This window comes from Phymastichus coffea, unplaced genomic scaffold, assembly GCF_024137745.1.
Source record: "Phymastichus coffea isolate CEN01 unplaced genomic scaffold, Cenicafe_Pcof_1.1 PCOF00158, whole genome shotgun sequence".
Classification (NCBI taxonomy): Eukaryota; Metazoa; Arthropoda; class Insecta; order Hymenoptera; family Eulophidae; genus Phymastichus; species Phymastichus coffea.
Genome location: NW_026706969.1, coordinates 163,224 through 174,385, shown reverse-complemented (window position 1 = coordinate 174,385; position 11,162 = coordinate 163,224). Strand labels below are relative to the sequence as shown.

Genomic DNA, 11,162 nt, shown 5'->3' with positions numbered 1-11,162 from the left:
CCACTGCCAGAAGAAAAAGTCGAATCAAAAAGTAAACGAAAGCATACGAAAAGCTCGCCGGTTAATGTGATACAAACGAGCCTCCATGTTGTCGCCAGTGCGTAGACAAATCGTGCACACGATAGTTGTATGCAATCAATTTGAGGTAGCACTATCATCTTTTGCCATATACCGTTTCTACATGTTCTAATTATCGTTTCTACTCATACATCGATGGAATATTATTTTCTATTCGTCAATTTATTTATGCGTGTGTATGTAAATGTATGCAAAGACAAGCTGCACCAGATAGCCGTGGACACACCGGAGGATAGCCGTAAAAGCAGACAAATGGATTGAAATTCAAAACTCATGACCATCAAATTATAATCCTAGATAAACCGATCGCTCATTCAATTGTGTATTAATCGATGAAGTATAACTTATTTTGCCAAACCAACTTATCGGTCGATCGAGAATTGAAAAAGAATAGAAAATATTGTTGATAGCGTTTCAAGAACAATGATGTAATAATTAGAGACCCTTATAGTTCTCGTAACATCACGGTCATTTAATCTTGGTGATGTTCTCTAAAACAATCAAGCGTTCACAAAAAAAAATCATGACGCCACTAAGCCATAAAATGAACGAAATCATAGTCGAATCGTGGACACTGCTAAATCGCAACTAGAAGTACGGGTACAACTGCGGCGTGCCAAGCGCGGCCTTGCCGATCACCAATGAGAATTCGACGCGACGCGACGAGGCTAAGTCCTACGGCACGAAGAAGTCGATGAGGAGGGTGCGTTCGAGAGGCCGATGCCAAAGCGGTCGATCGGCGAAGACATCGTCACGTGTGTGGCTCAAGCGTGCTGAAGAGAATAAGGGGATTTGGTGAGCTGCCCGCAAGCTCTGTCGGCGCGACGCACCATTTCCTCTGTGTGCAGCACGCCTACCCAAAAGTGCTGTGAAACGGCGCCCCGACCTCGTCGTTGTCGGCACCGATCGACAGCAAGGTTTCTTCGAATACAAGCGGCTGCTCTTACAGGCCCATTCAAATAGAATCGGCTGATATAGCGCCTTCTTGTCGTTCATGCAAATTGACTGTCTGCACACGATAAACTTTAATCTATCGTGGTTACCTTACATATTATATTTATTTTATAACTTTATACGCATATACATAGCTGTATTACCTATGCCTAACTTACTGATCTGATTTATATAAATTCTTACCTAAACGAAAAGATTATACTTTTCTTCATAAAAGCACTAATTATCACATTAACAATTAAAACAAATGAATTTGTTATTTCGTTTTTGACGATTAGTCAATTTATTTCATGTTTCATTTAATTGATATTTCATAATGCAGATTAAACATGTACATATAACAGTGTGGACTTCGTATTTCTATAAATAGCTGTTGTTTGTCGTCGTGAAAAGCAAAAGTGAAAGTAAGTCGTAAATAAAGCCAAAAAAAAATGATGTCAAACATAAGTAATGTATTCTGTAAATTGAAATTGCAGACAACAAATAAAATCTGTCTTTCAATTGTGATACCGATTATAAATTAATATCAATTGCAAGCCCGCCAGCTGTGACGTTTACGTGTCGACATCTGTCGTGAATGATTGAGAAATATCACTTATCAAGTCGTGGTTGACGCGCGCGCGTAAGTGCGGCGATAACGTGAAATTTCAACACACACGGAGATCGCGCGGCCTGAAATTGCACGAGTTCGTTTTATTTTCGAATGGACCACAAGCAGAGTTTAGACAACAAATTTAGATATAACACGCGTTTACTGAATCTACGTACTGTTAATTTTTTAATTTAAAAATAGACGTGATGCTAATATGCATCAATAGGTTAGAATAATCTACTTGTTACCGCAAAAGCCGGCGTTCTAACGTTGTTTTGAACTGGAAATTGTAATGAAAATATAGTTGTTTATGCAGAATTTTTGATAAATTAAAATATTAGTAGTCGTAATATTGTCAAATATGTCAGTTCCGAAAATTTTGAGGTCTTTTGCTAATCAACTAACATCTAGAGCATTGCATACGTCCAATAGACTGTGAGTGTAATTTTATTTGGGTAGTGTATTAAAACATAAAAGTAAGTAATATGTCAAATTTCTATTAAAAATATGTGCTTTCATCTTAGATGTGAAGCAGTTATTATTGATGGACAAACAATTGCAGAACAAGTTCTTGAAGAAGTTAAATATGAAGTAGACGAATGGACAAGAGCTGGGAATAGAAGGCCAAAATTAGTTGCTGTTCTTGTAGGAGAAAATTCTGCAAGTAAAGCATATGTTGGAAAAAAGATCAAAGCAGCCAAAACTGTAGGAATCAATAGCCAAACTCTTAAATTTAAAGATGACATCACTCAAGAAGAACTTTTGAATCAAGTACAAAAGTTGAATGAGGATTCCTCAGTTGATGGTCTTATAGTCCAGCTGCCAGTCCCAGAACATATCAATGAAAGAAAAGTTTGCCAAGCTATTGTACCAACTAAAGATGTTGATGGATTTCATTTACAAAATATTGGCAAATTAGCTTTAAATGATAAAAGTATTATACCTGCTACAGCTCTAGGTGTTAAGGAACTGATTGTCAGATCAAAAATATCAACATTTGGTAAAAATGCAGTAATCATTGGAAGATCAAAGCACGTTGGATTTCCAATGGCTCTTCTATTTCATTCGGATGGCAATGGTAAGCAAAAACAATCAGCAAACTGAATAAATCAATGACATTAAGTATCATAAGTAATTAAATTTTTTACAGCTGAAACTTCTGGATTAGATATGACAACAACAATATGTCATCGTAATACACCTCGTGTTGAACTTGAAAGGTACACCAAGCTTGCTGATGTAGTTGTGGCAGCAGCAGGAATCCCAGGCTTAGTGACCAAAGATATGATTAAACCAGGTGCTTGTGTTATTGATGTTGGAATTTCAAGAATAAAAGTTTCTGAGGGCAAATATAGATTAGTTGGAGATGTCAATTATGAGTCAGTTAAGAAAATTGCAGGATACATCACACCTGTTCCTGGTGGTGTTGGACCAATGACTGTTGCTATGCTTATGAAGAACACCATGATTGCTACTAAAATGAGGGAGTTAGAGTGAAAAGCTATAGAATAACAATTAAAATAAGTTTTATAGAGTACTTTCATTGTTGTATACCACAGGTTGTATTTACAATCTCATTGCCTACTTGATTTGTAAAAAAATATTTTTGAGATAAATAACAACTTTATTTTTATAAAATTACAAGTGTTGCAAAATTATTTATGAAAATTGCTAACTGAACATATTTTTACGTTTCAGTACGTTCGAGGGACTAATTTTTTTTTGTGTTTAATTTGAACAGTTAAGCAAATATTTATTTAATTCGGCAAACCATTGAAATAATTGTATCTAATTGAAATATTTTCTTTACAAGCAAATTAATTTTTTTCAATAAACAAGTCACTTACTAAAAAACAACGCGTCGTAAGTGATTGAAAAAATGTAAATGTTGAAACGAGCACCTTACGAGGTAATTCTCGTACCATTTCAATTTAACTGTCACTCAAAATTTGTTCGTTGAATTTTGAAACAATTGCTCATTTTTAGTAAAAATAAGAAAGAAAAGAAAAAACGAAATATCCTATTAACACAGATATACATTGTTTTCAAACTTTTAATTAACACTTACTCCTGATGGGTTGATATCGCCGTTGAATACGCTTTTCTTTTTCTTTTTTTAGTTGCATCACACTCATATTAAATCTTACATATTAAATCGTACATACACGTACAAGCATCCAACTGCACGATTTGAAAAAAAAAGTTTACTCTCGCATATTTATGAAATCCTAATTTGCCCAGATAAGTACAATATAAACGTGAATGTTATGGTTTCTTCGATAAAAAATAAAAAAAAAAAAACGATACACTTAATTTGACTTTAAATTTTAATGATATGGTGAAAATATGTCGGAAAGCATGTCTCACTAAAAATATTGATCCATTGAGCCTCACAGAAACGTGAATTCTGCCCACAACATTTCAGTTTTACAGTCCTACTAAATGAATATTTCTTGTAGAATTGAAATTGGCCGTCGTGTACACGCCGTGTAGCACCGCGCAACAATTAAGTCAGAAAACTACGCGTTCATTCTTGCAATATAATAAGTATATTGATGAAATCGTATTAATGTTATCCAGAATTATGTTGAATTGTACTCTTATATGCTTGAAACTATCGAATTTTGATAATTGTAAACAGACTTTGCGTCAGTTCGTAATATCAAATTGGCTTACCAATATTAAACGTCTGGGGATTCGTAAAGGGATCAAGGCTGTCGCTTGTTCCGTCCCTTCGGTCGGGGCGGTCGTAGATATAAATAATTGGCCGTTGAGTCTGAGATCGAGTGCATCGCGACTCAAGTATAAGTTGGTGGGCCTGCCGTCGCACTCCCGTCCAAGAAGAAAGGACATGAATTCACGCGAACGAACGAAGAACACGACGAGCGCGCGGCGAGCGTTGGCCGTGCAGTTGTTTAACGCCGGCGTCGTCAGAGCCGGAACTCCTAGGACTCCGGTGCAGGTGGACCTGAAGCGACTGCTGGAGCATCCAGCGTTGTCGGTAAGTCGAAGTCGGTCGATCGCAGGAGCGCAGTAGGCGCGGCATGACGTTGGAACCGACGGCTTGAATAACGACTCTGTCGGCGCCTTCGTAGGCGCACTTGAGCGCTATGCTCTGGTCGCTGAAGGACCGCGGCGAGCAGTACGACCGCGTCTGCGGTATCCCCTTCGACGCGGTGTCGCGCTGCGGTATCCCCTACCGCGGCATCACTTGCGCCTACCAGATATCCAGTCAGGCCAAGATACCGATGCTCTTGCGGCATCCAGCTGCGGCGGCTGGCGGCGCGCTCGACGGCGAGTTCCAGATCGGCGACAGGGTCGTCATCGTCGACGACCAGATCTGCAACGGCAACGACATCATCGAGACGGCGGTCATCCTGCTCAAGCGCAAGCTCAAAGTTGGCGAGGCTCTGGTCGTGATCGACGGGGAACAAGGCGGCCTCGAGAATCTAGCCAACGCGGGAATCCAGGTGAAGAGTCTGTTCGGTATCTCCGAGTTGATCGGCTATTTGAAGGACGCCGCCAAGATACCGAACTGCGAGCGTGCGTCAGTGATTGAGAACGAGCAGACCGGCGTCGTATGGGAGGTGCCAGGTCGTCGCGCCAATCGGCGGATGGGCGTTTGAGCGCGTGGTCGCGAACTCGTGTCGAACAACCACTTCAGAGCGGGCGCTTCGCGAGCCTTCGAAGGAACATCGACGAATCTCGGTGCTCGTCACAGGACTGCCCGATGCTTCCAAGTATACGTCCAGAAGTTTTGGTAAATCTGCATTGAATATTTTCGAGGGTATGATTGAGTTATCTGAGAGCTTAACTAGCCGAACGCCGATGCCGTTCGCTATTGGCTTTTTCCATTCTGTGACTAACTCATACCTCCCTCCTGAAAAAATCAACTAAGTTCTTGCGTACAAATTTACTTAAGAACTTACGTAAGAAACTGTGCAATAATGTATATCAGTCCTTACGTGTAAGTTCTTATGTAAGAAATCACGCAAATTGTTACTCGATATGGCAAATTTATATATAATTATGCAGTAAGTTCTTATATAAGAACTTACTCGGTGTGATAAACGGATGGTTATTTCGGTAATTTTTTACGCACTTTTTACACGTAATTGTTTTTATTATGTATTTTACAGTTAACGTGTGCCTCTTCTTTACGGAGTAAGTTCTTTTCTAAGAACTTGTGTGAGACATTATCGAAATAAGTATTCGTTTATCATGCCGGGAACTTCTTGTATAAGAATTTGTGTAATTTCTTACATAAGAGTTTTGTCGAAATACACGTGTAAAAACTTAATGCGTTTTTAAACAAAGTCTTATGTAAGTTCTTACGCAAGTTCATACGCAAGAGCTTACTTGATATAATTTTCAGTTTTCTGGCGCCTGGGCGGAAATGGTTATTCCAATCGGCCATTCAACTATTTCACATTGTATATTGTATATGTTGTGTATGTGTAGCTGTTTCGAATGACATTACAATTGACGATCTTGACTTGAATCGTCATTCAATGAATGCATATACATCTTTCTTAATGTGGTCTGGCTGTATTGTATTTTTTAAAATTGACATTTCACTTACGCAAGAGTGTATGTGTGTCAAAATGAACATTACGAAGAGTGTATGACCTTACGCTTTCCTCCCTTGAATGACAGAAGTTTGGGCTTTCACGTATTAAGCAACTTTGCTTTTCGTGTAAACTGCATATTTTTATTTAATAAACAGCTACTCATTATGAACTAATAACGCCATCTTATCTCTTATTTTATTGTACGCCTTTGCATGATTAATCCTATGAATACGTCGAGTGAAATATTTCTGAAGAATAATAAAGATTCGAGCATAAGTCTACTGTAAACTAGCGGACGATTAAGGAACGATTATTACACAGTGCGTTGCAATAAAGATTTTTTATGGTTTCCAGGACGTTGAAAAGTTGCACAGTCGGCCCCTCGGAAATTGGGATACAAAATACAAGCATCTAAGCTTTCGATTAGTTTACTCTGAAATTCTTGATGCAATGATGACGTGTAACAATTAACAGCTGGCAAAGAAATGATTGTGTGTAATAAGTAAAAATCAATAGAAAACGACGTGCCCGCGTGTTATCTTCGGTAGCTCGTCTAAATCGATTCGATGTCATCTTCCCTTTCGCCACTTCAGAACAATTTACCGTAATATTCGCCATTAAGTGCAATAAATCTACTTACCTGTCCAAAATTCATTTCACGCCATCCCTACTAATCTACTATAATAAGGTTATTTAAATAATATAGATATTTATTTTGCACGCTGTCTATAACAGTGCTGTTAGATTCAATCTTTAAATGTATTAAAGAAACATCGCAGCCGAAAAACAAACTAGCTTCTATCATGGAACGTCGAAAAATGCGCACGTAACAGTGAAACTTGTGACGGCCGAGAATCACAGCTTTGCCGATTCGTCCGTTCGCCACTTCCATGCCGATTTTCTCTGTTCGAGGTGCGGTGAACGAGACGATTGGTGGGGCCAGGAGCGACCGACGACGACTTCGGATTTGGAGAGGAGACTGACGCGTCGGGCTGAGGGGAAAAATGATTACCGAGCAGCCTGTCGGTAATTCGATTAACGCGTTTGGGCGCATCAGCGTCCCAGCCAAAATCCTAATCCCGTTTTGGATTTTATATGCGCGTGTTTCTTTTCTTTTTTTTCGGCATTTGTAATAAAAGTAAGTGCTATTTAACTGAATGTCAGCAATCCGACTCATCTCAGCATTAGTTTCTGGCACGATTACTCTACACAGCAGGTATATTATTAACCCTCGGAGCTTTCGCGTCTCCCGAATTCATCCCGTTTTTAATAATTTGTACGGGCGACCGCGGGTACAACCCTTCTCCGTTACACGCTAAATTACTATTCGCCTGATTTATACCTCTGGTGAAAGGTGTGTAGGGCGGGGTGTTCTATACGTTATAAAAACGAAACGCGCAATTTGCCTTAGTGAAGATTGCGCCAGGAAAGTATTTCAAAAGTATCGAACGGACGTGCCAATTCATTCTGTCGAATGATCAGAGTGGACGTGACAGTCGAAAACAAAAACCGACAGGCTCGACGTATGTCCTAGGGTACACGCAGGAACGCCGAGAAGATTATAGTATCCGCACACTGATGGTTAAGTTTCGCATCGATCATTTGGTTCCCCCAACGAAAGAAGAGATTCAAATATCAGTTTACATTAAAATTGCCGGTCCGCGATTCGTTTTGATCAAGACGGCATCAAATAAAAACTCTGAAATTCCAGAAAAGCACCGCAAACACTCGTGTGATTTAATCCGTGAATTTGCAATTTTGTAGTTCAAGTTGAATCTAGATACCGGGTAGAAGTCATCGTTGCCTTCGATCTCAGAGGTATGACGTTCTGTTGCTCGATTACGCTATTTTACGCGTGCACGCGTCGATTCCGCCTGACGTCGCTTTCTACGGATTTGGCTGCGTCAAGTGCGCAGTACACACGGACACACGATATTCCACATGTAGCGAACAAATATAAAATATCGATCCTGGAGTCGTCGCGAGCTGCGCGCGCCTGCCAAGATGACAGTGATCAACGCCAAGGTGCGGATCCGTTTGAATTTCCGGCGCAGTCTGCTATTTGCGATCGAGTGTAGAAGAAGCCGTGCGACGGGGCGCATCGCGCTAATGTCAATCGGACACCTGCGCCGGTCAATTTAGCGAGCCAAATCGGGCTCGACTACCTTCGAGACGGAGCTGGCGCGTTACCGCGCTGAAATTTACAGCTCGCGGATATGCGTCGTCGGCGCTTGCTCTTCGCGTAACACGCGGCGATCCTGTTCTCGCAACTCCAATTCCGAAGGCTGCAGCACGCATCTTAAAGGAGCCGCAGGAGTTTCGGGTCGAGAGCTGCTGCCGTTATCATTTCCAGATTTCGACGCGGGTTCGGCAAGCTTCGATCGTCGCGATTCACCGTTGCTATCGCCGTTTATCCACTCGCCGCCACGAAGAATATGTCACGCCAACTTTCACCGTCGTCAGCATATGCGGCTTTCGCAGAAGAATCGCGCTCCGCATCGTTGAAAAGTACCATTTTGATAGTTCCAGTGGGCAATTCAAAATACTGAGCTTCTCGGCTTTGCCTCTAACCAAATTGTCTAAGCGCAATCCTTGAAGATGGACACAAGAAATCCACTCGGCCGATCAGCACTCTATTGTACAACGGATTCTCCTGCCGTTTATGGACTAAAAATCGCTTCCATATTGATTTTGATGGGACTCTGCATTTTATTATACGTTTATTTTCACTTTCATCGGGATGAATAGCTAACGCGATCTTGGACCGATTGTCACTATAAATGCCAATTTCATTTGTAAGTACCTCAATTTTATAAACAGAATTGACGATTGTCATATTATACGTAGTATTTACAGTCTTGGATTACGTATGATTTGTGAAAAGTCATGTATTTTATTCATTAATGCAAGTAGTCACGCGAAGAACATTGATGAATCACGCTCAGTCTGCGAAATGTGACTTTACATATATTATATATGAATTTTACTGCACTTGTAGTATGGAAAAGGTTGACAATTCCTATGCGAGAACGGACCAACGGCATTAAAATGTAGGTAAGATTTCGAATCTCCTGGGGGAGTTCAAAGTCGAGAATGGTGTACAAGGAGGTTGCATATAATTATCTCGCGTTCCGCGAGTGACTAAATAAATATCGACCATGCGTATGCTACATCATTTTCAAATTTTGATCGTTAGATAGAGGCCTAAGAATTTACGCGACTTGGACAATCTGAACAAATTGATTGTATGTATGTCTTTTTTTTTTTTTTATTTAAGTATGTATATGTCTGTTTATTAATTTTAGCCTACATGGCCCAGTAATGGACTTGGGTTTATACGTATAAAATACATCGCAATTTACAATATGCAATATTAAATAATTACAAAACTTTTTCTTACATCTAGTCTTACATATTCAATCTTACATATTATATTTTTTTTATTTTAAACACTTTCTAGTTCTATTGTGATGTTTCAAATTCTTACGCATTCTTAAAACCTTTCTTGTTTTTTCATCATTTTACAATTTACGTTTATACATTTATATATATATTACTTAATTTTACTTTTTCTACATTTTTACCTTTTTATCATTTTACATCTTATTTTTTTTGCATTTTAGTTTATATTTTTACCTTTGTACAATTTTTACAATTTTTGACATATTTTCGCAGTTTCTAATTCCCGCGTTTACATATAAAAACCCTCTCCTTTTTGCTCTTTGCTTTTTTACTGCTATTTTGTATTTACTTTTTCCCTTTGCGTTCATTGTTCGTTCCTTCTTCTCTTTGATTTATCCTTTTTCTTCATCTTCATTTTCTCTTTCTTCTTCTGCTCTTTTTTTCTTTACTTCATATTCCATTCTTTCGATCTAGGTTGCTACCTTCGAGTTATTTTTTCTCTCCTAAATTCTATTTAAATCCTTTTATAATAATTTTGTTTCGCACGTTCCTCTCTTCTATGTTTTTGTTTTGTCGCATTCACTTAATAAACACTCTAGGTTTTCAGTGCCTATTCTGCATAACGTATATTTTGTATTTTCCACGGCTTCCCAGTACTGGTGTGCTTTTTCTATATTTCCGCGTCTAATCCTAACGATTCTTTATAGTTCTTGCATTTGTTTTAACAGTTAATTATTCGAATCTCTATCGTTGCATTATTCTTTTGTACATTTAGGTTATATCTCGCTTTTTCCATCTTCGCTAATACAGCTATCCTTGGATTTCCTTTTCTGTCCCTTTTACGTCCCCTTTCATTTCTAATACTAATCTTTCTATATTTTTAATTTCTATAAGGTGCTCAAACTTATATCGTTCAAATATTTTTCTTTTTTTTTTAAGTACTCCCTGATTTTCTTTTTCCTTTTACTTCTCCAGTAGATCTTCTGTAGTCTATTATCAACAATTTTATTGTGTCTATCATCAACAACTCGATGATTCATTCGTAAGATGAATCTACGTATTTGCGTGATCTCGAATATTCAAGAATGCAAGTTATTTCCATTTTTTCAAATCCACTAGGTAAATTACATTCTAATGATTATATTAAAATAGTTTTCTCGAACAGTATTCTCTTTTTTTTTCGAAAAAGCAAATTTTTTTTAGCGACTACAACTTCAAGCAGATCGTTCTGTCGAAACTGCCAGATCATTTTTGTACGTCAAGCTAAAAAGATATCTATTATCAGCGATATAAAAATAATTTTCGTTACTGTTGGATCCTTATATCTCTCACATATTCGAATAACGTTTACTAAACATTATAGCCTTGCGTTTTCTTAACTTATTTCACAAGATTCGCAAATTTATTCTTGGCCAGACCTCGTATAAACTTGCATTTATATACCATATGCACGTCCAGCTTACTCGTAAGAGTTCATATGTCACGAACTCCGAATTCCCGAATTACCTTTCATGTAAATTTTAAGTTTACGAATTCTTTATATTCTAAATTTATAATCAAGTTTA

At 38.6% G+C, this 11,162-nt stretch overlaps 2 protein-coding genes across 2 annotated transcripts; both read left to right on the top strand.

Moving 5' to 3' along the window:
• Window positions 1-1,655: 1,655 nt before the first annotated feature.
• On the top strand, window positions 1,656-3,235 carry LOC131672768 (bifunctional methylenetetrahydrofolate dehydrogenase/cyclohydrolase, mitochondrial). The gene is made up of 3 exons (XM_058950216.1): window positions 1,656-2,059; window positions 2,149-2,702; window positions 2,775-3,235. The coding sequence occupies exons 1-3, from the start codon at window positions 1,986-1,988 to the stop codon at window positions 3,119-3,121; spliced, it is 975 nt and encodes a 324-aa protein (XP_058806199.1). The 5' UTR covers window positions 1,656-1,985; the 3' UTR covers window positions 3,122-3,235.
• A 1,081-nt stretch (window positions 3,236-4,316) lies between these two features.
• Window positions 4,317-6,391, top strand: LOC131672766 (uncharacterized). The gene is made up of 2 exons (XM_058950211.1): window positions 4,317-4,625; window positions 4,720-6,391. Exons 1-2 carry the CDS (start codon window positions 4,476-4,478, stop codon window positions 5,248-5,250), a joined length of 681 nt encoding a protein of 226 aa, XP_058806194.1. The 5' UTR covers window positions 4,317-4,475; the 3' UTR covers window positions 5,251-6,391.
• Window positions 6,392-11,162: the final 4,771 nt, after the last annotated feature.